The 25,112-nt window shown below is 51.4% G+C and overlaps 11 protein-coding genes across 11 annotated transcripts; 2 read left to right on the top strand and 9 right to left on the bottom strand.

The window, feature by feature from the left end:
- Positions 1-878: 878 nt before the first annotated feature.
- On the bottom strand, positions 879-1,109 carry M436DRAFT_44263 (uncharacterized protein; the record flags this gene model as incomplete). Its single annotated transcript, XM_013573104.1, has 1 exon — positions 879-1,109. A coding segment is annotated over one exon (231 nt), but the record flags the coding sequence as incomplete, so codon positions are not given.
- A 1,189-nt stretch (positions 1,110-2,298) lies between these two features.
- Positions 2,299-3,066, bottom strand: M436DRAFT_43429 (uncharacterized protein; the record flags this gene model as incomplete). The annotated part of the gene is made up of 1 exon (XM_013572938.1): positions 2,299-3,066. A coding segment is annotated over one exon (768 nt), but the record flags the coding sequence as incomplete, so codon positions are not given.
- Positions 3,067-3,101: 35 nt separating this feature from the next.
- M436DRAFT_43953 (purine and uridine phosphorylase) lies at positions 3,102-4,163 on the bottom strand (the record flags this gene model as incomplete). The annotated part of the gene is made up of 1 exon (XM_013573039.1): positions 3,102-4,163. One exon carries the CDS (start codon positions 4,161-4,163, stop codon positions 3,102-3,104), a length of 1,062 nt encoding a protein of 353 aa, XP_013428493.1.
- Positions 4,164-5,299: 1,136 nt separating this feature from the next.
- Positions 5,300-6,711, top strand: M436DRAFT_44037 (BSD-domain-containing protein; the record flags this gene model as incomplete). Its single annotated transcript, XM_013573057.1, has 2 exons — positions 5,300-6,275; positions 6,344-6,711. The coding sequence occupies 2 exons, from the start codon at positions 5,300-5,302 to the stop codon at positions 6,709-6,711; spliced, it is 1,344 nt and encodes a 447-aa protein (XP_013428511.1).
- A 327-nt stretch (positions 6,712-7,038) lies between these two features.
- M436DRAFT_80648 (Ran-binding-domain-containing protein) lies at positions 7,039-9,156 on the bottom strand (the record flags this gene model as incomplete). The annotated part of the gene is made up of 1 exon (XM_013573301.1): positions 7,039-9,156. One exon carries the CDS (start codon positions 9,154-9,156, stop codon positions 7,039-7,041), a length of 2,118 nt encoding a protein of 705 aa, XP_013428755.1.
- A 6,051-nt stretch (positions 9,157-15,207) lies between these two features.
- On the bottom strand, positions 15,208-16,579 carry M436DRAFT_43815 (histidinol-phosphate aminotransferase; the record flags this gene model as incomplete). The annotated part of the gene is made up of 2 exons (XM_013573006.1): positions 15,208-16,435; positions 16,494-16,579. The coding sequence occupies 2 exons, from the start codon at positions 16,577-16,579 to the stop codon at positions 15,208-15,210; spliced, it is 1,314 nt and encodes a 437-aa protein (XP_013428460.1).
- Positions 16,580-16,879: 300 nt separating this feature from the next.
- On the bottom strand, positions 16,880-17,572 carry M436DRAFT_44116 (uncharacterized protein; the record flags this gene model as incomplete). The annotated part of the gene is made up of 1 exon (XM_013573079.1): positions 16,880-17,572. One exon carries the CDS (start codon positions 17,570-17,572, stop codon positions 16,880-16,882), a length of 693 nt encoding a protein of 230 aa, XP_013428533.1.
- A 1,057-nt stretch (positions 17,573-18,629) lies between these two features.
- On the top strand, positions 18,630-19,808 carry M436DRAFT_44485 (uncharacterized protein; the record flags this gene model as incomplete). Its single annotated transcript, XM_013573149.1, has 2 exons — positions 18,630-19,171; positions 19,223-19,808. 2 exons carry the CDS (start codon positions 18,630-18,632, stop codon positions 19,806-19,808), a joined length of 1,128 nt encoding a protein of 375 aa, XP_013428603.1.
- Positions 19,809-20,706: 898 nt separating this feature from the next.
- On the bottom strand, positions 20,707-22,266 carry M436DRAFT_43338 (TRAUB-domain-containing protein; the record flags this gene model as incomplete). Its single annotated transcript, XM_013572927.1, has 2 exons — positions 20,707-22,148; positions 22,203-22,266. The coding sequence occupies 2 exons, from the start codon at positions 22,264-22,266 to the stop codon at positions 20,707-20,709; spliced, it is 1,506 nt and encodes a 501-aa protein (XP_013428381.1).
- A 652-nt stretch (positions 22,267-22,918) lies between these two features.
- M436DRAFT_44221 (uncharacterized protein) lies at positions 22,919-23,695 on the bottom strand (the record flags this gene model as incomplete). Its single annotated transcript, XM_013573099.1, has 1 exon — positions 22,919-23,695. A coding segment is annotated over one exon (777 nt), but the record flags the coding sequence as incomplete, so codon positions are not given.
- Positions 23,696-23,832: 137 nt separating this feature from the next.
- On the bottom strand, positions 23,833-24,572 carry M436DRAFT_23129 (uncharacterized protein; the record flags this gene model as incomplete). The annotated part of the gene is made up of 2 exons (XM_013572910.1): positions 23,833-24,120; positions 24,171-24,572. Coding segments are annotated over 2 exons (690 nt in total), but the record flags the coding sequence as incomplete, so codon positions are not given.
- Between the last annotated feature and the right edge of the window lie 540 nt (positions 24,573-25,112).

Here is a 25,112-nt window from a genome sequence, read left to right as displayed (position 1 = left end):
ACGACCGCACGGTGCCCTCGATACACTGCAGCTTGTAGAGCTGTGCTGTATTTCGGCCCATCAGCTTGAACATCAATCTCAATACCACGCATAAGAATGGCGTGCTTGTATGCCCCTTCCTTGGGATACTCTGCCAAATGGGTGTCATCTGGACCCGCAGCATCCACACAAGCGCCATACTCGAGCAACATCTCAACCACAGTGTCTTGCGCTATCACGGCTGCGTTCTGTAGCGCTGTCCGACCAAACATGTCACGGCCTTCAGGACTGGCCTTTGCATCGATGAGCGACTTCACTACTTCAACATTGTTGGGCACACCTGCAGCAAGTGCTAAGACTTTGTCTGGGATTGTGGCGCCACGACTCAAGATCTTTTCCACAGTGGAGACCTGTCTCATTGCCGCCGCTGCTTCCAGGGGAGTCCAGTCGAGGCCATCCAGAAAGACGGATCGCTTCAAGTTCACGTCAGCGCGTTCAAGCAAGAAGTCCACTATGTTCTCGTGGCCGTTCTGGACAGCCAGGGCAAAAGCAGTACCATGGTAACCAGGTGCGTTGATCTCGGCACCTGCTTCGATCAGAGCTTTTACAATATCCAGTCTCCCAGATGCAGAGGCCGATTGCAATGGACTAAAACCATGTCCGCATGAGGCTGCGAATCTCATGATACCGGCCTTGACAAGAGAACCGCAATCTGCACCCTTGTCGACTAGAGAGCCCGTAAATGCCATCTCGCTGATCAGACTTGCTTGTTGTACCAAATTGAGTCCCATCCCATACTGAGAAAAGAACGTCAAAGTCGGATTGTTGAACCATGCGGCTGGGTTCTCGATGCCTTTGCTTTTCAACAAAGCTTGTGGGTCGGGGTCCCAAGGCACGACATTGACGTCGGCGCCACAAGCAATGAGTGCATTGACAACCTCCGCATGATCGCCTTGTACGGAAGCCAACAAAGCGCTTCCGCTTGTTCCACAAATGATGTTGGGATCGGCGTCCTGCTCGATAAGATACTCGACAACTGCAAGATGACCAAACTTCGAGGCGGCATACAGAGGTGTCCCAAACTTCTCTGGAACAAAACAGTTGAGTGAAGCTCCTCCCTTAATCAACATCTTGACAATCTCGAGGTGGCCATATTCTGCTGCGGCTAACAAAGCACTGACTCCTGGCGGTGTATGAATGTCAAGTTGATCGATGGCGTTGGCAGAAGCGCCGTGACTGAGCAGGTCTCGAACGATATCACTATAGCCGCTATGCGAAGCTGTCACTAACGCAATGTCCAGACGAAGTTGAAGCCTTTTGCCAGGAGAAGAACATTGTATCTCTGCAGCTTTGAAGGCGACTGCTCTCGGTGCTGACCGCAGAGGCAAGAATGCTGCTGCTAGAATACTCCTCGCCAAAAGGAGGGGATCATCTAGCATATGCTCTGAATCAAGTCCAGAACCTACAAGTAGAGATTCCTGACGCGATTGCAGTGCGGCAGATTCCAGCTCGCACTGTACCAAATGCCTGCAAGAGCGTACAAGTCCCTCTCGAGCGGCAATGAACAAAGAGGAGCACTCCTGCCCAACTGGATTTACCAGCGGGTAACTAAAGTTGAAGAACGTTGACGATCTGAACAGATCTGATTTTAGGAAGTCAACAGTTAGCTCCAGCACCTCGTCATCGATGCCTTCGAGAGCCTTTGCTTGTTGAGGCCAGATCTGATTCGCAGAGATTGCAAAGGGATATTCTCGCATGAAGTCGATACTGTCATCGAAGGACCAGTCTAAAGACCTCAGATAGGCAAAGCTTGTACGCAGAATTGAAATCCTTGCGAGCCTCTCTTCCAGCTGGCTTTTGAACGGCTGGGGGACTTCTGCGGACAGTAAAAAGTCCTTGACTGAAGAGTGAGCGAAGCATAGAGATCCCGCGTCGGTATTGCCAATGCGTACTACTGCTACTAAGCCCAAACATATGCTGACAACAGCGGGAACGTCAAATAACCTGTCACCCATGTCGAAAGCGGGAGTCTGGTCCGGGCGTACGACTATGGCATCGTTGTAGCCATCGAGTGTCGTAATAACATCTGGTGACCACAAGAGCATCTTCAAGATGAAAGTCGCTTCACCACAGTGTGGGCTCGACTTTACTGCAGTCAAGATTCGGGCGTAGGTGTCGTTCAAAGTGGCTGGTAAGTCAGCGAGAGCTTTCTCTATAGCGGGTTTATTGTGGCATTTGCTCAAGGAATCCAGCTGCAATTCAGCCCATCGAAACCTGTCTTTCGTCAATGATTCGCATATTAAGGCAGCAGAGAAGCACTCACATCCCATCGGCCTTCTCGACCAACATCTCCCTTACTTTATCCTGGAGTTCAGGTTTACCATGCAGACTCATGAACTCGTCGTCATTGAGTCTCGCGCGGACATGAATGCTGATATCCTGGTTGACATCCGCAAGCGGGACCGGCATGATCTGCTCCGTATCTTGCCAATTGACGACGTGAGTCTGAGACGTGATCAAGAGGCGCAGGTTGATGGTTTCGAGATTGTGCATATCCTTACACCATCGAATCACCCTTTCGACACACTTGGATTCGTCAAGAGCATCGATGACAACTTTGCAACCTCCCTCTTGCTCCAGTATATCCGTCAAAGTTTTCTCCATCTGCTCGACGCTGGGTTGCTGGCTTCCATCTGCACGCGCAGCATGCAGAGACTGTATCAACGATCGGGCAACAGGCGACTTGTGATAAAGTTGGGCCAAGAAAGACCGGACCATGTTCTCGAATGTTTGTTTGTGGTGATCGTTGAAGTCGAAATAGAAGAAGATGACTGGACGGGAGTCATGCTCATTGAGGTATTCGATTATTGTTGAGCTGAGGACAGTCTTTCCGCATCCAGAAGGACCGAAAAGCCAGATGAAAGCATTAGAACTCAACCTCCAACGCAGGAATTGAGGGTCAAAGTACAACCACTCGCCAGTACCGGCACCGTGCTTTTCATGTGCTCTGTTGTGATTGACTGAAGAGTCCGGTGCTCGTAACCGTTCGATGATCATCTTGGTTTGTTCGAGAGTCTTGATATCCTTGAGCGACGTATCGATGACACGTACCTCTTCCGACACTAGGCGCTGTTAGATGTGTACTGATGAGCCACAACATCGTGACGGTATGGATTGCGATAACACTCACGTTGACCAATATACGTCGCAAGCCTCTCCTCAGTCTCCACACGGTGTGGTAGGATCTCTTTGAGCAGATCCTTCGCGTAAGCGGCTGCTGTCAATGCTGCATAGCCTTGCCAATCTTTGTTCTTGTGACTGTCACTGTAATCACAAATACCACGGATGACCATGCAAGGGAAGCGGTTCATGATCCCAGCGGCCTCCATCTCGAAACAGAGAATACCCTTCTCCTTCGCGAGTCTGTCGCGGACTACGGCATCTTTCATCAATTGGTTTCCGGAAGCAATGAGACCATAGTGAATAGCCGGATCATCGTCATCGTCTTCTCTCGGTTGACGGACGACTATACTGGACTGCTGTCCTAGACACACATCGACACAGTCACCCTCCCCATTGAGAGGGTGGACGATATGGGAAGCGAAAAGGCGATCAGATTCTGGACTGGGTCGTGCGAAACCTTTCTTTCGAAGTCGTGGCCAGCGTTCCAAGATCGAGTCAATCGTCTCCTTGATCTGGTGTCCTTTGATGTCGTGTCGTCTTCGAAGTCCTGGAAGAGCCGAGCGAACAGTGGCAGAAGGTTGGTCAAGAATGCCAGTCTGCACAAATCCAACGTCCTGTATCGTTTTGCCCAGATCGTATTGATAGACGCCGCCTGTACCGTTGATTGGAGAGCTCACCACAACATCGCCAAGGCGTATGTCGTTCTTGGAAGTCGGAGCGCCTCCACCGATACCGACCATCAATCCGACGCGAATGTTAGGGAAGCTGTTGAGCAGATTTGTGACGACACTGGCAGCCGAGCCAACACCATACTCGCCATCCGGGAGGACTGCTATGACAACTTTGTGTCCAGCGATCTCGCCAAGGGTGTAGTGATTAGTGTCGTTGGCCGAGATACCTGTCGGAGGCTCATGCTCGTTGTCCAGGAAAAGTTGAGCGGCAGTGTACTCTTTCAGAACAGCACAAATCCAGCCGACGGTATAGTCCTTGGGATTTGACATTATATCACCATACAGCAGACAGAGTCAAACAGTTGTCGACGGGAATTGTAAGAGCATAGCAGGAGCCCCTTGTGGCAGCTGGATATACTAGAGCTCGGCTATAGAGGCCTGATCCTTCGAGCGCAGCATGCATCTGACCTCGTGTCCATGCATACTGTCGCACGAACTAGTGATCGGTCAGGCGCCATGATGCTCGGGACTCAGCTGAGGGCGCTCGAAATCATCTGTGAGCAGTAGGGATGATCAAAATTGGGCACATGGCGTCTCATTGGGGAGCGCGTCGCCGAAGGATTTGGAAGGAAGAACGACCGTGAAACGCCAAGACCCTCCATTTTGACAGGGTTGCTCCAGCGATTACCATATTCAGCACTAAGAACAAATGGGCATTATGCTGATTCCAGTCTGATCGTGCAGCCGTAACTTTGTTGTAGGCTAGCTTTGGTATGCAAAGGATCATACAAATCAGTCGAAGCCACTACCTATGTGATTGTTGGTATCAAGCGTGGTAGTTGTGTAGAAGTGCTCATCTTGTAGAAAGCTCGCTGAGACTCTTGCCCCCTCCCCCGTGTCCAGGGGTTCGTAACGCTGCTACTTGTCAAAATGCACGATGTTCTTTAGGGACTGCATCATATCCATTAGAATACAGTGTGAGTGTTCTTTAACGCTCTCTTTGGATCCATCTTTAATCGAGAGATCACTGTGCCTTGTTTTAGCGAGCATTGTGTTCTACACCTTATGGGAGAGAGGAGCGTAGGGGACTGGAGGAGAACATTCACATCCCAATCACAGATGTTTCAAGGAGGCGAGCAAAAGACATGGCGTCAGTGGAGGACAAAAGTGCAAAAGATGGAGTAGCTGGGAATCGAACCCAGAACCTTCTCCACTCAGTAATGCTCAAGAAAGCAATGCTAAGAAGATGTCATACCACTAGACCACAACCCCGATTGATGAAGCGTGAATTTGCCTACACCTGTCATAGATCTTCGATCGATTGCAGAATCATGTCGTGCAATGACTTGCATGTGAGAGACCCTGAAAGCTTGCCAACCCCACCACCACCAGCGGTGAAGCACTCCAAGCTCCTGACACTTTCCTCTCAGCCTCACACACCACATCTCTACCACACCACCCCCACCATGGACTTCGCCTACGACCAAATCCAAGAAGAGTCTTTACCAGCAGACCGCGAAAACCAACCGTCCACCTCCTCCCAACCCCCCACCGACCTCAACGCCGAATTCCAGCAAGCCTTCAAAGCCGTGTCCGCCTCACCCTGGGGCGCCCGTCTCGGCGGCTTCTTCGCCCAAGCGAAAAAGCAAGGCGAATCACTCTACTCGGACGCGCAAAAGGAATACGCCAGCCGAAGTGAACAAGCCGCAAAAGTAGCAGGAGAGCTCCAGAAATCGCTGGTCGAGAGCACGAGGAATATCTCTCTGGCGCCTGACGCTGGGGCTGCCAACACCTCTTTCTCAGATCCTAATTTTGCGTTGCCTGAGGGTGTAGCGACGGAGAAGGGCAAGGAAAAGGAGGTGCAAGAGACACAGACAACAGCTCAAGCAACAAGGCCAGACTCCCTCCCCGCCGACATCGTCAAGGAGGCTACATCCCTCGTCTCACTCCTCCGCTCCAAAGCCGCCAATGCAACTGCAAATCTCAACCTCCAAAAGATACAAGCCGCAGAAGATGCAGCAGACGAAGCACTTCTCAAATTTGGCACAAACATAAAATCCTTCCTCCGCGATGCCGTCACGGTCACCGCTCCCTCATCCTCGTCGTCGTCCACTGAAGTCCTCTTCGAAACCAACGACGCAGAAGGCAAAAGAGTCATTCATTCATCGCGATTCGATGCGCAATTGCATGTCATTCATACATCACCACAAACCTTTGTCAACGATCCTGATAGCGCTGAGTACGCCGAATTCGCAAAGGAGTTTGACATTGCGGCAAAGACGGATGGGATTGCGAAGGATTTGGAAAAGTATTCCGAGTTGAGGAGGGCGATGGAGAAGTTGGTGCCCGAGAAGGTCGAGTATGCTGTCTTCTGGTCGAGGTATTACTTTTTGCGCAAGGTCATTCAGGAGGAAGAGGTCAGGAGGCGGGAGGTCCTCAAGGGTATGTACACCTTTTTGCATCCCATTCCTGGTGATGAGAAGAAACATGACTAAGAACAAGCGCAACAGGAGCAGCACAATCCACAAACGAAGACCTAACCTGGGACTCCGACTCGGACTCCGAAAACGAAGACTCCAAATCCGCGACTCCCACAAAGCAAAAGCCCTCCGTAACCACCACTACAGCTCCCATCTCCTCAAACCCTGCCTCATCAACACCAGTCAAGTCTTCCACGCCCACCACATTAACGCCCACCCAACCCCAACACGAAGAAGACATCAAATCCGTCTCTTCAACCAGCGACACCTCCTACGATATGGTATCAGGAACAACCAGTCGAGCAACCACTTCTCCTAAAGATGAGAAGAGTGAGAAGGTCGCTGCTGCTGCTGCACCAAAGATCGATGAGGAGAGTGATGAGGAGGATTGGGAGTAATAGCATAGCAATGAAGTTCGTTGTCGCATGTTTGTGATTTGGTTCGCCTTCGTGAGAGGTTGTTGGACAACGGGATGGGACTGTGTTTTCGGAGTGTTCAGGAATCAGTAGAAGTAGGCGTTCAGATGAGTGCAACAGGGTAGATGTGAGTGTACTTGTCTTGGCTATTGAGCAAATCTGAAGAGAAATCGCTATGCTGATGCTGAGTTGATGCTATGCTATGCTGTTCTACGCTATGCTTGTATATTCGACACACAAATGCCTCTTTCTTCCTTTCTGTTCTCTCCCTTTCTTTCCTTCTCGTCCTTCATCTGGCAGCCCTTCAGCTCACGACCCTGGACTCTCCCTCCCAAGTGGACTCCTAGGGATCGCCTCCTTTGTCCTCAACACCCCTTTCCTTCCCTTCTTCCCCGGCGTCCCGGATTCTCTGCTCGGAAAGGGACTCTGATCAGCCCTCTCCCTATTCAAAAGCGAAGGACTCGACGGCATACTCGACGAACTCCTCTGTTGGCCGGAGAAGTAGCCTGGATACTCGATACTTTGCTTTACGCTCTCCCATCCTTGACTAGCTTCTCTGTATCCTCTTTCGTACTCGGTCTCTCCTTCTTCTGCACCGGTGTAGCGCGATGGTGTATTGCCGCTGCGGGGATGTTGGAGGTATTCCTCTCCGCGCCTCTTGATGGGTGATTCATCGTAAGGATCAAAGCCTACTCTACGACGAGCATCTCTACGAACTCGTTGCCGATACTCAGCATTGGAACCCGCGCCGGTGGTTGCGCTATCCTCGAGGAAGAAGTTTAGGAGTTCGTCTTCGATGGTGAGATGTGAGGATTGGCGGAATTGTTGGAGGGCGGTTAGGCGGATGAGCATCTCGAGGAGGGACAGGGAGGTGCGGATGGTGGTTTGTGGAGCTGGTGAGGGCGTGTAGCGGAGGGGTGAGGGTTGTGGAGGCAGGAGCTGGTTGTTTCTGTTTGGTGTCGAGGATGGTTGGAGGTTGAGAGAGGAGAGACCGGTAGTGAGGTCAGGGTCTAGAGAGGTTTGACGGGGTCGAGGTGTTGTGAGAGGGTCGGGTGTGGCTGAATCCTCTTCTTCGTCTTCGTCGTCAGATGGTGCTTCCTCAGAGTAGACCTCGAAGGCGATCCATTCCGGGTCCAGGTCTGGAGGGAGTCGCCAGTGCGCGTCTGTATCTTGTCGTGATGTTGTCTCCTTCTTTTCGGTTTGAGGCTGAGGCGTTGAGTCCCGTAGAATCTGAGCATTGATTTGTGACTGATGATCGTCTGGATCTGTGTCGTCACTCTCCTGCGGTCGCTGATCTTCTTCTTCGTCATCATCATAGTAGTCTTGACCCTCGCTGTACCGTCTCTCCATCATGCGTCTTGGTGGCTCGGCGTGGATGTCTCGCTTCAGTAGCAAGATAGGGTTGTTGGTCTCGCCATCGGACCCAATGTTGAGAATCTTGCCAGTGTCGGCGTAGAAGATCTTGGAGATTTCATGAATGGGTATCACATCTCGAATACCAGCAAGGGCGACTTCTTCGAATGGACCGGGTTGAGGCTCATCCTCTTCGAAAGTGTGTACTCTGTCGTCGTCCAAGTCTTCGATGACTACCAACTGATACGCATATTCGACCGATGAATTGTCAGAAGGTAGTTCCTTGGGGAAATAGCGTGCGCCGCTCGGAGTTGTCGTGCTTCCAGGCAGATTGTACAGACTGTCCAGTGGCACGCGCACAAGCTTGACTCTGGCCTTGTGAATGACTTCCTTCCAGGTGGCTTCACGGGCGGTTTCCTCGTCATGTGGTCTATTTGTATGACTCGCGAAGAGCATATACACCGAAAGGGTGTATACTGGACCCACTTGGATGTTTTGACCAGGAGTTGCCATGTATTGTGAGTCAGCGGCTGTGAGGAAAGTGCTGGCTTGCAAAAGACGAGATGGTGAGACAGTGGCAGGTAAATTTGTGGATAAGTTGACTCCAGAGGTGGTGATGGCGAGATTGATTAGTGGTACGGCATCTTCAATGCGAGCCAGTAGCTTTTTGACATCCGAGACGATGAGTTGCAGCTCCAGCTCGTTCTGCTCCTTCGACTTTGCACGTAGACTCTTCCGCCGGTACAGTTCCTCTTCGTTGGCAGCGTTGGCCAGACGGATACCGAGCGCCTGAATCTCCCAGCGCAAATCCTTGGTCAGAGTGACGGCAGATTCCAGAGAAGTGTTTCCACGAGCCGCAATCAACTCTATCATATCGATAGCTGGTGAAATGATTCTGATTTTACTCTCCAGTCGAACTTGGAGGTTCAGCAATTCCTCGCGCTTGCCTCCTCTGGGTGCTGTCTTGACTAGTCTCGTGCATTGTCGTATGGCATATGTGCTTGTAATGGCTATACCTGAGCGGATGGCATAGTTCATGGCCTGCTGGGTGACTTTGGCCAGCAGGATATCCATGACTGCTGCAGTGAGAGTGGTCGTCTGTCCCGTGAAAGAGCTGGACTGCAGAAGTCGTGGTTGAAGATGTCAGAGTGATAATTAGCAGATTAAGAGATCAGGCTGCAATGGCGTTTGTTTCATGCGGCGAAGGTGTTTGTTTCATGTGTTTACCCTGACGTATCCAGCTCTGGCGGCGGCTCGGCCCGCAACTGTGCATTTGTGCAAGGCAGCGCGTGCAAATTGAAGGCCTTCTCCTGATCGCGTCTCCTTGGTCGCACCTTCCATTCCACGCGACTCATGGTGGCAAAACATCTTGCAATCGCCAAATTCACGCGTCCCATGCGTCGAGTCAATCGAATATGATCGTAGAAACCTCGACTTGTCTTGTTGAACCTCCTGACACAGGCCCGTCATGGTGCTCTGTCGCATCCGATTGAACTGCCTGGATCACTACCAAGCCTATCCTGGTCTACTCGATCCCCCACTATGGGGTGACCCTACATTGTTGTCGCAAAAGACTCTACCACAGGTCCCCGTAGTGCGAGTGTTTGGCGCAACCGAGACTGGCCAGAAAGTCTGCCTACATATCCACGGTGCATTCCCGTATCTGTACATCGAATACACTGGCCCTCTCGATCGCAGTTCCGTCGACGAATACATCGCAGCCCTCCGGCTATCCATCGACCATGCTCTTGCAGTCTCATACAGAAGAAACACAGCAGATGCCAAAGCCATCTTCGTCGCCCACATCAGCCTAGTGAAAGGTGTTCCATACTTTGGCTACCATGTCGGATACAAATACTTTTTGAAGGTCTACCTTCTCAACCCTTCGAACATGACTCGTCTGTCAGATCTGCTCCACCAGGGCGCTATCTTGAAGCAGATCTTCCAGCCCTACGAGAGTCACTTGCAGTTCCTTGCTCAATGGATGTGTGACTTCAACTTGTATGGCTGCAACTATATCGACACCGACAATCCCTTCTTCCGCGATCCCGTCCCTGATATTGCCGACCTTGTCAATCCTCACCATGAATGGCACGATAGATCCATTCCCGATTCGCAACGCCTACATCCCGATTCATTCCAGCGCCAAAGTCATTGCAGTGTCGAGATAGATGTTCGAGTACAAGACATCTTGAACAGACATGAAGTCAAGGACAGATCACTGCACCACGACTTCGTCGAGCGTCTCAATCATCTGGCACCTGAGGAGAAATTTGTACAATCTATGGCAGGCTTGTGGAGAGATGAAACGATCAGGCGGAAGAAGCGTATGGGCATCACGGACCCTGGTAGCAGTCCTTTTCCGCCAGAAGTCCTCGTCTCCATGTCGCACGATCCCAGAAACACTGAAAATGGTGGCTGGATACACGAGGAAGAGTTTCGCAAGCTTGTCGAAGATCTTGCCAAGGATGAACGAGAGAAGATTGGAGGAAATGCACCTTCATTCGACACTTTCGTCAAGCCTCGTGAGGAAGAGTTCGCAGTTCAGACTGCTCTTGAAAGTGTTGAAGAGCTCTTCCATGAGAAGTGGGAAATGCTTTTCTCGCATGCACTCAAGAACCTCACGCAGAAGCTTGCCAATGACAGTTTCGAGTTTGGGGATGCGCTTGTGGATGAATCTAGCATTCTGCAACTCATGTCAGATGAGCCGTCGTATGAGTCTGACGAGGAGCTTGCGCGCGAGATTGCTCTGACCCAAGCTCCACCTCCCAATCGGGACGCTGCACCAGATGTCGAAGCTGATGATGAGACTCGTCCTGATGGTGATGACTACGCTCAGCAATTCCTCGACCCATTGGATTCCTTGTCAGTCGCGCATCTTGCTCAAGTTTCGAGGCCAGGAAATGACGTTTCAGCGCCTGCCTCCACACCCGTGGCTCCTGTTGCCGGATCTCAACATGGCAAGAAGCGTCAGCTGATTGATGGAGAGACGACTGTCAAACGTCGGAAAGTGGTTGGCTTTGCAGAAGAGCCTCAAGCCAATTCATCTAGCAAAGTTGCACAATCTAGACGCCAAAACTTCAAAGTCAAAGACTGTGTAACAACTTCTCAGATCATAAACGATGCTGACGCCGATGAGGAAAGCGACCTGCTTCATGACCTTCCTCCCGCGTCTACACAATTGCCGAATAGTCAAGAAAACGGCAAGAGGAGAATCTCACAGTCCTATCCGACTGTGAAGAATCCCCATAATCCTGATACCATGCTGCGTCTGAGCCAGGGTGATAATGTGCCTGGGCAGAGAAACCCGACCACACCAGCCAAGTCAAGTCAGCATCGTGACTTCTCTTCTTCGTCATGGACCAGGTCGAAATACACAGCGAATGCCAATCCGTTGAAACAGGCTGTTATCTCTCCAGCTGCTAGAAAACTCGCAAGCACATATTGTAGAGGTTTCGGCGAAAGCGCCAATGGCGTCGTCATTCTTGGTCAAATACCTCCTAAGAGGGCGGAAGTCTCGGCCACGATGATTGATCACGGAGTACCACCAGTCATCTACCAAGACGCATACTATAGTGACGAGCAAGACGTGCCTGAACGTTCGAGAGAATATGCTGGTCAAGAGTTCAAGCTTGAGAGCAACACCATCCCGTTCTTGCCTGACTTTGACCCTACTGGTGGATCGGATGCTTCGAGAGGAGCCAAGGTGCTAATCGTTCTCGACAAAGCGAAGGAAGAGCTCGAACATGAAGCACGGCGCAGAGACTGTTTCCTCCAACGCTGGGAGATCGAAGCTCGCCCTCCATCATTCTCAGAAGTACAGAATTGGCTTCACGCGAGTCGTCCCACTGTCGAAGATGCTCCTGAAGAAGATGACGGCGAAGTCGATCACCCTCTGTCCCAGCAAGATTTTCTCAAACGAACCAAATCAATGCTTTCGCAGATCGAAGGTCCAACACAAAGGGATAAGCATGGCTTCAAGTTCTCCCAGAAGAAGAAATCGACCAGCGTACAGCACGAGGTGCAATACATGTCTATCATGAGTCTCGAAGTGCACGTCAACTCTCGAGCTGATCTGGCTCCTGATCCCGAGCATGATGAGATTGCTTGCATCGTATGGTCGCTGAAGGCTGATGATACTGATCTTGTTGGTAATGCTGGACATGATGACCAGTATGTTGGAGTCATTGTGTTATCTACCGACGGAGACTTGACGGAGCGTATGCGAAAGTCAGTCGGTGTCGATGTCGAAGAAGAAGACAATGAGCTGGACGTTCTGAACCGATTGGTTGACATCGTTCGAGAGTACGACCCTGATATCCTCACTGGTTACGAGGTGCACAACTCGTCATGGGGCTATCTCATTGAACGTGCTCGTCTGCAGTATGAGTTCAATCTGTGTGAAGAGCTTTCTCGTGTCAAGTCTCAGTCTCACGGTCGCTTTGGCAAAGACGCCGATAGGTGGGGCTTCGAGCATACTTCGACAATTCGTATCACTGGCAGACACATGATCAACATCTGGCGTGCCATGAGAATCGAACTCAACTTGCTACAATACACCATGGAGAATGTTGTGTTTCATCTTCTCCACAAGCGAATCCCTCACTATTCTTTCGCAGACCTGACAACATGGTACAAGAGCTCGAAACCCCGGGATCTGGCCAAAGCACTGGACTATCTCATCACCCGTGTTCAGTTGGACTTAGAGATCCTCGATGCGAACGAACTCGTGCCACGTACGTCAGAACAAGCTCGTTTACTCGGAGTCGACTTCTTCAGTGTCTTTAGTCGAGGCTCGCAATTCAAAGTCGAGTCACTCATGTTCCGTATCGCCAAGCCGGAATCGTTTGTTCTTGTCTCTCCGAGTCGCAAACAAGTGGGCCAGCAGAATGCCCTTGAATGTCTTCCTCTTGTCATGGAGCCACAAAGTGCCTTTTACAACAGTCCGCTGCTTGTACTCGACTTCCAGAGTCTGTACCCTAGTGTCATGATTGCCTACAATTACTGTTACTCTACATGTCTTGGTCGCATCACACCATGGCGAGGTCAAAACAAGATGGGATTTACAGACTTTAAACGCGATCCAGGCTTGCTTGATCTCGTCAAAGACAAGCTGAACATTTCACCCAACGGCATGATGTATGTCAAGCCAGAGATGCGCAAATCGCTTCTCGCAAAAATGCTGGGAGAAATCCTAGAAACAAGAGTCATGGTCAAATCAGGCATGAAAGTGGACAAAGACGACAAAACTCTGCAGCAATTGCTCAACAACAGACAACTGGCTCTCAAACTCATCGCAAACGTAACTTACGGCTACACCTCCGCCTCCTTCTCCGGCCGCATGCCCTGTTCAGAGATCGCAGACTCGATCGTGCAAACCGGCCGCGAAACTCTCGAAAAAGCCATCGCCTTGATCCACGCAACCTCAAAATGGGGCGCTGAAGTCGTCTACGGCGACACTGACTCGCTATTCGTATACCTCAAAGGCCGCAGCAAAGACGAAGCCTTTGTCATTGGCGATGAAATTGCAAAAGCAGTCACAGACATCAACCCTCGACCCGTCAAGCTCAAGTTCGAAAAAGTATACCATCCCTGCGTATTGCTCGCAAAGAAGCGGTACGTGGGTTTCAAATACGAGTCTCCGTCGCAGGTCGAACCAGACTTTGATGCCAAAGGCATAGAAACAGTGCGTCGGGACGGCACACCCGCTGAACAGAAAATCGAGGAGAAAGCGCTGAAACTGCTTTTCCGCACTGCCGACCTAAGTAATGTGAAGCAATACTTCCAATCTCAATGCCATAAAATCATGACTGGCAAATTCAGCATCCAGGACTTTTGCTTTGCGAGGGAAGTGAAGTTGGGCACGTACTCGGGTAAAGGACCTGCGCCGCCTGGTGCGTTGATTGCCACTAAACGTATGCTCAAAGATGCTAGACAGGAACCCCAGTATGGCGAGCGAGTGCCTTACGTCGTCATTGCAGGAGGACCCGGCGCAAGACTCTTCGAACGCTGTGTCGAGCCCGAACGCCTGCTTTTTGATGAAAATGCAGAGTTGGATGCTGAGTACTACATCAGTAAAAACCTCATTCCACCGTTGGAGAGGATCTTCAATTTGGTGGGTGCGAATGTGAGGAGCTGGTATGATGAGATGCCCAAAGTCCAACGCATACGCAATATTGGCGGTAGAGGAGGAAAGGCAGGTGCAGGCATCAAGACCATGGAGAGCTACATGAGCATTTCCTCATGTGTGGTTTGCAGAGTCAAACTCTCCGCTCCTCCTCCTGGTAGCATCTCACTACCTCTCTGCGCTACCTGTGCTACTTCTCCATCTCTTACTCTGCTTGCTCTGCGCAATAAATTGCGGCAAGCGCATCAGAAGAAAGCAGATGTTGATGCTATTTGCAGGAGTTGTGCGGATGTACCTGCTGGAGATGAGGTTAAGTGCGATAGCAGAGATTGTCCGGTGTTCTATTCGAGGGTGAAAGCTAGTGCGAAGTGGAAGGTTGAAGAGCTAAGGTTGGAGGGGGTTATTGAAGCTGTGGAGGGCATGGAAGAGAAGAGAGTTAGAGAGATGTTTGAGTGGTGAGTGAAGAGAGAAGAGAGTGTAAAGCGGAAAGTTTACCAGCGCAAGTCTACACAGGGAGAAACACCGAAAAGATGCAACACCAATCAAGAATGAATGAATACTTTATGATCCACAACAAAGTCTATACAAAAGTCAACGAGCGCTATCCACATCCGAACACGTTTTACGACTGTCTACACCCTCTTTCTTCCTTTTTCCTGTATCTCATGTGGATTGGAGATTTGTCCCCACACGTCCAAGGACGATCGTGTCTCCAAAAATTCACTATTTTCCCAAGCACACAATAAAGTCTGGCTTTACCACCACAGCTCAGAAGAAGATGGTGGAACATCGCCGTCATCGCCAGAACATGGAACATCATCGCTGTTGTCTTCTGAAGATGTGGTATGTTCGCTGCTGTCGTGATAGGAAGACGAAGGATCATCGTTGGAATCACTGGAAGATGAATCACTCTCCACCGAGTCCTGAGAAACAAAATTCCACGTTGGGGCATAAACAAGCTTCCGTGAATCCATGTCACACAATACACGAATATCCTCCTAAGCGATAACATCGTTCGCTTGTTCCTCAGCTTTGTCCTCGGTCTTTTGCTCGCTCTCGTCAAGCTTCTTGCCTTGCTGAGCATTCCTCACGGTGTCAAGCACAGAAGAGATTTCCCTGAGGAAGCGGGTGACTTCGGCTTCCGTACCGACAGTGATGCGCAGACAGCCCAGACAACCGGGCTCCTTGCCTCTGAAGCGAACGACTACACCGCGAGCTTCGGCGAGCTGTTCGTAGACGGCGAGGGCAATGTCGTTGCTCGGTCGGTTGTTGGCGTCTAGCATTTCGACTAGAAGGAAGTTGCTTGCTGCGCCGCCGCGGAATCTGCCAATGCCGGGAATGTTTGGCATTTCTTTCAGCATTCTGTCGCGCTGCTGGATGATTTTGTCGCGGTTCTCGCGCATGACGGCAAGGTTCTTGGGTTGGAGGGCAGCGATGGCGAGTTGTGAGGTGGGGTTCGAGATGTTGTAAGGAGCTTTGAGGGAGTTCAAGAGGCGAGCGATCGGGGGCGAGGTAAAGGCAGCTCCCAGACGGATTCCCGCGAGACCGAAGGCTTTGGAGAGAGTCTGCATGACGACGAGGTTGGGCCAGTCGTTTACCCATTCGGCGAGCGAGGTGCCGTCGGGGGCAAAGTCGATGTAGGCCTCATCCAGGACGACGATACCGTTCCAGGTTGGGTGACGGAGGACAGCTTCGACGTCTTGCTTGCGGGCGAGGTTGGCGGTAGGGTTTCCTGGTGAGCAGATGTAGACCATCTTGATGTGGGCGTCTTGAGACAGCATCTCGTTGATGAGGTAGGGTTGGAGAGCGAAGTCGTTGTTGACGTCCAGCGGGGCCTTGACGACGGTGACATCGTTGACTTGGGCCGAGACAGAGTACATGCCGTAGGTCGGGGGACATGTCAAGATCTTGTCTTTTGCGGGAGTGCAGAAGGCGCGGATGAGAGCGTCGATGGCCTCGTCGCTGCCAACGCCAACGAACAGGTTCTCTGGTGTCAAGGTCTTTTGTGTGTGGGTGCGGGTGTTGCGAAGGGTGCAGAGCAGTTGCTTGAGCTCAGGCTGGTGGGGATCGGGGTAGCGATTGAGGCCGAGAAGGTCAATCTCGACGCTTGCATTGCCGTTGAGAGCATTCTTCAGCTTGCCAGAGTCGTTGTCGACCGACAGACCAGGACCGTAGGCGTTCTCGTTTGCGTCCAGAAGAATGTTTGTGCCATCGTCCTTGTAATCGCTGCGTGAGTCACTCGTCAGTGGCATGGTTGGCTGGTTGTATGTCAAGGTAGACCGACTCTCTGGCGCATCTATAAGGCTCGAGAGCCAAGATGTTGGGACGAGCACACGTCTCGAGGTTGAAGGCGTTTAGCGGTGCAGACATTGTGAAATGATATGTGTAGAATGTAGAAACAAAAGACTGGCAGGAAGCTTTGGGTGTATGGCGGATCGGCATGTGAAAGTCCGAGTCATCGCAACGTCCGCGGGCGCCGCGAGCTGCCTGAAGGGCCAACTGATTGCAATGTTATCTCTCCTCGTCGTATCTGCGCCGTCCTTGTCCTGCCTCACAAGCGCTTTCGCGTGCAATTAACAATCCCCTTGTACTAAACGAGCCTCTGCCCTTGCCCATCTCGCGTCTCTGTGTCTTTTGACAACCTTGGATTACATCATCTGGGGCTGGCTCTCAGACGTCCCAAAATCGAGCCACGCACGCAGCAATGTTGCGATCACGAAACGAAGGCTCTGGCGCGCCACCACTAAGGCCATCTGGTCGCGTCAACAGATCCACAGCTTTCTCACATGGCGCAACAAGAGCGGCCCAAGCAGGTACGCTCTCGAGTTCACAGTTGATGGCTCGCTGTTCTGAAAAGTCGTTCCTGCCATTGCGGCGTATGCCAAGCTTCAACTTCCAGTTGAAAGCTTCCACCAGCGCTTCGACAATGCTCGCCAGAATGGCATACACAACCGGATCGCGCTCTCGAGGGTCGGGTATGTTGCAAAGCCGCCAGCGCCGCTCAGTATGCCGGAACAAGTAGTGAGCCTCGTAACCCAAAAGTTCGTCTTGTCGCGTGCAAACATCTTCAACCATGCGGTAGAGAGAACACAATGGTGTATCTCTGACGCGGAATATAGGGATGCGGTGAAGTGTTCGAATGCTTGATTGCCGCTCAACTATCAGCTGCTCACTCGGATCCACGTGAACTACGCCAGCAACGGGTTCCATGGGCTCAAAATGCCATGGAAAAGGCCACAGCAGCTTTCGTATGTGTTTCTTTCTCTGAGGACACTTGCGAAGGCGTTTGAATGTACCTCTGATCTGTAGGGGTGTACTGTACTCTCCAGAAGAGAATCTTTTGAGCGCGCGATAAAAGGCCATGCTTCCTGTGCAGAGATGAATATCTTGATGTGTCATTCCAAAAGCTGCGATGCAAAGACGAACAAGTCCTATCCCTGGACGCATGCCCACCCGTCACATGTGAGAGAGAGCGAAGGAATTCAGGTTCCGCCGTTAATCAACCCGGCTAAACAGGACTATCGCCGCAATCACTACCTCACCGTGATGTGCTTAAAAGTGTTTGATCGAACTTAATAACACCAGAGACTCTTGGGAATAGAACTCTGCACTAATTGATCGCTATGTGCTCTCACTAATAGCTGAGCTGCCGCATGGAGAGCGAGTTGCCTGAGGGAGTCCTCAAGTAAGACCCCGGCTTCCGTACTTCTGCTCGTAGTCGGCCGCTACACTTATAAGCGCACTTACTAGACAACGTACACCTTCAAGCATCCATATACAGGGTGTTTGTAAGTCTGATGGATAGCGCGCACATCAGTGCGCCTGCATGTTCTAGTGTTGCAGCGAATAGATGGTGAAGCGGACAAAGCAGTCTGCAAGCCTCACACTATCAATCAAAAGTGTCTGCACCCTATACTAACGATTGCCACAAAGCACTACAATGACTAGAGTTGGTGAAAGTAGGCTATCTGCAATCTAATGTACAAGAGCTACATCTAAACTCCTACGTAGAAACATGTAGTATGTGGAAACGATTAGCAGCGCTTGGAGAGCGAGCATCTGCATGTTTATAGAAAAGCTATAATAACGGCCCGCCGCCGGAGCCTGCGACCACTTTGCTGCCGTGATGAGATCAGCTGCTCGGTGGTCCGGACCTTCCGTTTCCTGCCTGACAAGCCCTGTCACATGCCATTTTGAGTAGGTACTCTTCTGCTAGCTTCTCGAATTCGACCAGATTCTTCTCTTCCTCGTCCTCCCTCTCTGCGTGTTGTGGACAAGTTTTCTCGAATCTCAAATTACATCATCTTGCGCCGGCACTGGATGACCGTTTGACCTGCATCTACACGACACGTCCAGCTCATCAGGAACACCAGCGTATGCATCTGGAAACTCATCCATCAGGAAACAAGACCGGGCAACCATGGCTTCCTCACAGCCCATACCAGTGACGCGCGTCATATCGCCTTCACCCACACCCACCGAATCCTCCTCACGCGACAGCTACTTCGCCAACACAACCAAACCCCGCAACGGCCGCATCACCACCCAAGCACCCATATCCGAATCGCCAGAATCCTCGGACCCAGAGAGCAGCCGCGCCAGACCACGCAGCCGAAGTCCCCAGATCCGTCGCAAAGATTCGTCCAAGAAGACCCCCAAGTCACCGCCGGAACCCATAAAAACAGATGGACATTTGGATCCGAATAGCGTCTTGGGCATGGGTTCGAGCTACTGGCGCAACCTGAGTCGTAGTCCGAGTCCGCTGGGCTTGATACCGCTGCATCGCGAATGGCGCTCCTTCATCCACAGGCACGAGATTCCGAGGAAAGCCTTGCATGTGTCGATCGGCTTCTTCACTCTGGGACTGTTTGTAGGAGGGGCTCAGACGAATGCTATTCATCCTCCTCTGCTTACTGCTCTAATACCCATCTTCGCTGTCGATTTTCTGCGAATGCATTATCCGTGAGTCTTGTTCTGTTCCGAGAGAAACAAGAATGCTGACGACGACTACAGTCCGCTCAACCGCGTATACATACGTGCACTAGGCGCCTTCATGCGCGAATCAGAAGCACACGATAAATACAACGGTGTAATATCATACCTCGCGGGCGCCTGGGCTGTCCTCCGCTTCTGCCCAAAAGACATTGCCGTCATGTCCATCCTACTGCTGTCCTGGTGCGACACTGCAGCTTCCACTTTTGGCCGTCTCTGGGGTCGCTATACACCACGTGTGCGCAAGGGAAAGAGTCTGGCTGGCACAATCGCTGCTTTCGTCACTGGTGTTGCGGCTGCTGTTGTTTTCTGGGTGGTGGTTGCACCGAGGGTGCCTCAAGAGTGGAGTATGGGTGTTGATGCTTTTGCGTTTGATGGCACTCTGTCATTACCGCCGGCAGCCAGAGATCTGCTCGGTTGGACACAAGCAGAAGCTACCGTCAGTGGCGGGGTGGCCATGGCTGTTGTGGCCGTCGTGTCCGGACTCGTGGCTGCTGTCAGTGAAGCCATTGATGTCTTTGGCTTGGACGACAACCTCACCATCCCCGTTCTGTCGGGCATCGGGTTGAGTGCCTTTTTCTGGGTCTTTGGAAATGGTTTGGCTTGAAGAGAAGGATATGATTTTGGAGAGAAATGATACCAGGGTTGTAAGAGGAAATCTCAAAGATCATGGGGCTCACGGGAAACGATCAAAGAATATATTTATCTAATGTTGTATTATTACCCTCACGCCTTTTTTTTCCTTCTCTTCCATGTGCTCTAGGCATTTTCGGACTGCCCTAAGAAAATATGTTGATCAAGCGGGGTTTACTGTCCTTGAATCTACCTCTAGAGCCTCACGCTTTCATAGTGCAATAAGTGATTGATCGGTTCTGGCCAAGTAGTTGTATATATTTCTATAGCGGAAAATGCTTCAACAACAATCCGATATGGTCTAGTGGCTAGGATTTCTCGCTCTCAAACCGTTCGAATGAACAACCAGGTCCGAGGAGGCCGGGGTTCAATTCCCCGTGTCGGAAAGATCTCCTTTTTGCTTTGTTGTCATACTCATCTTTTCTAGATCTGCGATTTGGAGAAGAAGGAGGGACAGATTGAAGTAAGGAGGAGAGTTACATGTTTTTTTTTTTTTGATGACGAATGAGAGAGAAGGAGAGGTTTCGGGATGTCAGAGGTATAGGACAAACATGTCTTTTGACTCTTTATCGTTTGCTGGGTGCAAGGACAATGGCTGCTTTCTTTTATCCCTATTCGAGTGTTTATTCTTTTTTTCTTATCGTTGCTGGTTGAGGGGACAGGTCATTCGATGCTCTTGGAGGAGAAGAAAGACTCGAGTCAAATCGGAGGAGACTTGATATCAAGCCAGGGCAAATCTTTAGAAAACATATGACAAAAAAGGGTAGGAATTTGGTCGAAATCGGAAATACGTCCTCCGTATACCGCAAAAATCGCCAATGCAAAAATGCTCTATGCTAACAACGCAAGACCCGCAGACCTTTCCAACTCCCTTATGATCTAAACATCATCAAGCCCGCCTCTTCTCCCTCATCTTCTTGCTCCTGCACCTCGTTGTCCTCGTCATCTTCACCCAAGCCCATGCGCGCGCCGAACAAACTGCCAAACAACTCATCGGCAGCCCTCTCCGCCCATGTACTTCTATCCTCGACCGCCATAAAGTTCTGAAGCTTCTCATGTACCGTATACCTCATCTTCCTGCCTTTTGAAGCTTTGGTGTCGATGTTTTTCTTGGTCTTTGCTTCTCTGCGCATTTGGAAACCAGTGGGTAGAGACAACGATACCGAAGAGGAGGCAGAAGCGGCGATGGAATCGGCGCTGCGTTGTTCGAGAAGACTTTGGAGCAGGAGACCGTAGAAATCCGCGTCGTCGTAGATGGGTGAAGACTCGGAGGTGGTGGATGCAGCAGCGGCGAGTTGGAGGGGTGCGCATGAGCGGGGTGTCCTTGCGCGCTTTGTGAGGCGGTCGCCGTGGAGTTGTTCTTGCAGTACATCGACTATACTCTGGTTCGCTGAAGAGTTGTTGAGTTTGTTCTTGGGAGTGATGGCGGAAGCGCCTCTGGCTTTTTGATTCCATTTTTCGAGGACGGAGGCGCGGGACGGTGCGGCTGAGAGTTCTTGGCTGCGCATGTGGTTCCAAAGGTCCTCGGTGGGTGTGTCTAGTGTGTAGGAGGCGTGTTTGCGTTTGTGTCCTGTGCGGCTGGACTCGAGGGTTTCGCGGAGGGAGTTGAGAGTTGACCAGAGGGTGAAGGCTGCGGTTTCGGCGGCGAGGAAGGCATCTTGGGTGTCGTCTGCTGAAGCAGCAGGGTCTGAGATGACGCCGGTCAGAGTGTTTGTGCCGATCAAAGCTTTCTGGAGCTTGATGCGTGCGTTGAGCAGCGAGTCAAAGGTTGTGCGTTGGGTCTTGACTGCGCGACCTTTTTCTGCATCTTGCTTTGCTGCTTGCGAGAGGCTTGCGGCTACTGTTTTTTGCTCTTCGGCCATCATTTTGCGGAGTTCGGTCTTGTCTTCTGCTTCCTCATCGTCATCGTCCTCCTCCTCATCGTCATCATTTTCCTCTTCATCGTCGTCATCCTCGTCGCTCATGTCGGTAGCAGGGCTCTCGTCGCCATCTCGCATATCCTCGTCCTCATCGCTGACATCTTCATCTTCGCCCTCCGAGGCAGACAACTCAGCAGCATCCTCGACATCATCCTCACTCTCTTCCTCATCAAAGCCCTTGCTGAACGGATCGTCCTCGTCCTCGTCTTCTCCAGTAGCGGCGTCTCTGCTGATTCGAGCGCCTTCGTATCTGGGTCCAAGAGGGACTACATCGCGCTTGCGTAGCTTGCTCTTTCCGACATCAACGTAGTGTTCTCTTGCTGCGGCGGTGTTGTCGTCTTCGGAAACGTCTTGCTCGCTGTCGTCCTGGGGCGGTTCCTCTTCCGGGTCAAAGTCTGCGGGTACTTGTTAGAAATTGCTGTGGTTTTGTTACGAGGAATTTAGCATACCCTTGGGAGCAGGATTATCAAGCTCGGCGAGCTGTTCAGCCAGTGTCTTTGTCCTGCGTGCCATTGTTGTGTTTTGATATTGCTCAAGGAAAAAAAGTTGATCGTCGCAAAAGTTTCTCGAGAGACGCTGCGGGAAAGATCAAGCGGAAGTCCCTGCCGACCGCTTTCTGCGGAGCCTCGTGGCTTGGCATGCGACATCAATCATTGAGCTCCTGTCCAGGCTGTCCTGTTCCTCCCATGAGAGCACAGAGGGGACTTTCTGCTGAATCAAGGCACAGCCATTTTCGGGTCAGGGGCATTTCCGCAGCGAGCTAAGATGTTCGATGGATACTATCCTGTTGTTGAAGAAGACCGCCATGCATCCTGATAATTACACGCGTTGACAAGGACCTTTGCACACGGAGAGAAGTGTTCAGTCACTCTATGAGACACAACAAACTTTCAAGCGAAATTGTGTCTAAGTAGAGCCGAGAGTACCCAGGCACAGTGATTGGGTAAGAGATGCTGTCTCGTTCAGTCATGGTAGCTAGACTCTGTTCTCCTCGATATCTTCTTCCTGTCGCTATGCCATGATCCGTCTCAGCAATGCACTTCCATCTGCAAGCCCTCATCGCAATCACCATAGCCATTAGCTCGCGTCTTCTCTCCGTACCAATACAATAGCCTATCGTCTTCAGGACTTGATCCATTCCTCAGATGAACCTTCCAGCTCCTCCTCAGACCCACGTCTGCAACAGAAGCAACACATCCAAACGCTCAGGGTTGACCATGTCGTACTCGGCTGCATTGTTGAAACTGCGCCATGGGAACTTCTGGCGGAGGAACTCATACTCTTTCTTGTTCATGCTGCCATCAGCTCTTGCAAACCATCCGACCACGGCTGCCAAGCTGTACTCGGCCTTCTTCACTTCTCGAGCGAAACCTGGTTCGTGGCCTCTCTTGGCTTCTTGGCCGTAAAGAGACTTGACGACTTTGACCGCTGCTTTGACGTGCTTCGAACGAATGCCGTAACACGCACCAGTACGATTATTGAAGAATGGATGGAAGTGTGTCGGACGATTTCTGTAGCAAGCATCGGCAGCCATACTCATCACGAGCTCAACAATGTCTCTACCAGCACCAGTCAGATATTCCTTTTCAAGCAGCTCGTAGGCAATCTCGCAAAGTCGATTGAGCTCGTCTCTGCTCACTCTCATCCAAGACTTGTTCTGCACTGCTCGGGCGAAGCAGTCGATCAAGACCGGGATGGCATCGTCACCACGGTCGGCAGCCTTGGCCATGGCAACGCGAGTACTGCGGTATGAATACATGACCTCGGTACCGGATGCCTTCAAACCGTGGGGTTGCTCACGGACGGGCTTTTGTCTGCGACGGCGACGCTTTGGTGCAGCTCTCCAAGCAGCTTCTATTCCTCGTACAGGTGCTGACCTTGCTGCTGCTCTCCGCGCGCGTTTGGCGCCAAGTCTTGTTGGAAGCGTGGGTGCCGGCACGGGTTCGCGTATCAAGTGACCCAGGACGTCTACAACATGTCAGATATTTCCAGAGCTGGATTTCAATGGACGAACTGTGCTCCTGAATATGTCTTTGCCCGCGTCAGCTCGATTCTACTGCGTCGATGAGACCAGTGTACGTACCTGTTCGACTGCAGGCTTGGCAAGTAGCAATACTGGTAATACTTGAGGACATCGACGGGCTGTGCATAGGTAGCCATGGTGAGCAGAAGAATCTGCGCTTCGTTGAGAGGGTGACCAGAGTGATATGCCTGTGTTAGTAGCCAAACCAATTCATCCAACCTGCCTAGCAATTCCAAGCATTGACCAATATCAGTGATGTGATCGTAGAGCTCAGGATCGTGCGAGTGATGCTCCAGCGATATGGGACGAGTAGGGATCTGTTCATCCTCTGGGGCTGGTAGCGCCTGGGAATCTAAGTGAGAAGTGTGCTTACCCAATGCTTGACCGTACTCACCCCATCAATGTATCTGGCGGGACGCAGGTAGCCTTTGACGAAGAAGAGATAGGCTTGCAGAGGAGGAAGAGTGCTGAGCTGGTAGCACCAATTCGGGCAAGCCTTCAAGAGACCTGGGTGTCTCTTGAGGAAGTCATCAATGTCGTTCAGAAAGTGGAACGAGATCTTGCGCTTCTGCAGGTAGTCAAGCAGATCTTGGTCTGCGCGGCGGGCCAGCGAGGGCAAGGAGTCCAAGTGAATCTCAGAGCCATCGGCAAAGCGAGGCTTGAACTTCTGCGACAGATCGTTGGTTGCGGATTGGAGAGGTTTCGGCACGTTTGCTGTGTATGATTGCGCGTGCGGATCACCGTGAGGGATAGGGCCTCCCTCGGCGAAACTGTATCCACCTTCCATGGTGGACGAACGTTGAAGTAGTGACGGTGCGCAAAGAAAAAGCTGACAAGTACTGATGTGGTGGTTTTCGATCGAAGGCGCGGCGGGTGTTGGCGTTGGCGTCGCGACCTCAACACCTGAGGCAGCCACGACCTGACGCGTGTTTGACTGCTCAAACAAACAAACCGAGTCTACTGTCTCTCTGTCGTCTTCCAGTGCAAGGTTATGTCGCGCAGACAGCCATAGAAATACACAGTCCTTTCAGCAATCAGAGACTATCCAAGGAGAGTCGATAACACGACGGCTTGTAGTGGATGCTTCCTCTGCTCTGTAAAACACTGTGCATTTCTACAACTCTCAGCAGTGACGTGTATCCGTTGAGAGTCGTGAGATCAGGGGCTCTCTATGGCCTCCGTCATGATCTGTAAAGCTCTGAGCATTCTGATAGCTTCAGCTCCGCTTGATTGTTGGTGTGAGAGCGGGTAGCGAACCCTGTGCTGGCGATTACGACTACAAGTACAGTATTTAGCACATCTGGAACAAATACAGTTGATTTCTCACCATGTGACA

The sequence above is a fragment of the Aureobasidium namibiae genome (assembly GCF_000721765.1).
Source record: "Aureobasidium namibiae CBS 147.97 unplaced genomic scaffold scaffold_6, whole genome shotgun sequence".
Classification (NCBI taxonomy): domain Eukaryota; kingdom Fungi; phylum Ascomycota; class Dothideomycetes; order Dothideales; family Saccotheciaceae; genus Aureobasidium; species Aureobasidium namibiae.
The sequence above is the reverse complement of the archived record's forward strand: the minus strand, read 5'-3'. Positions and strand labels throughout refer to the sequence as shown.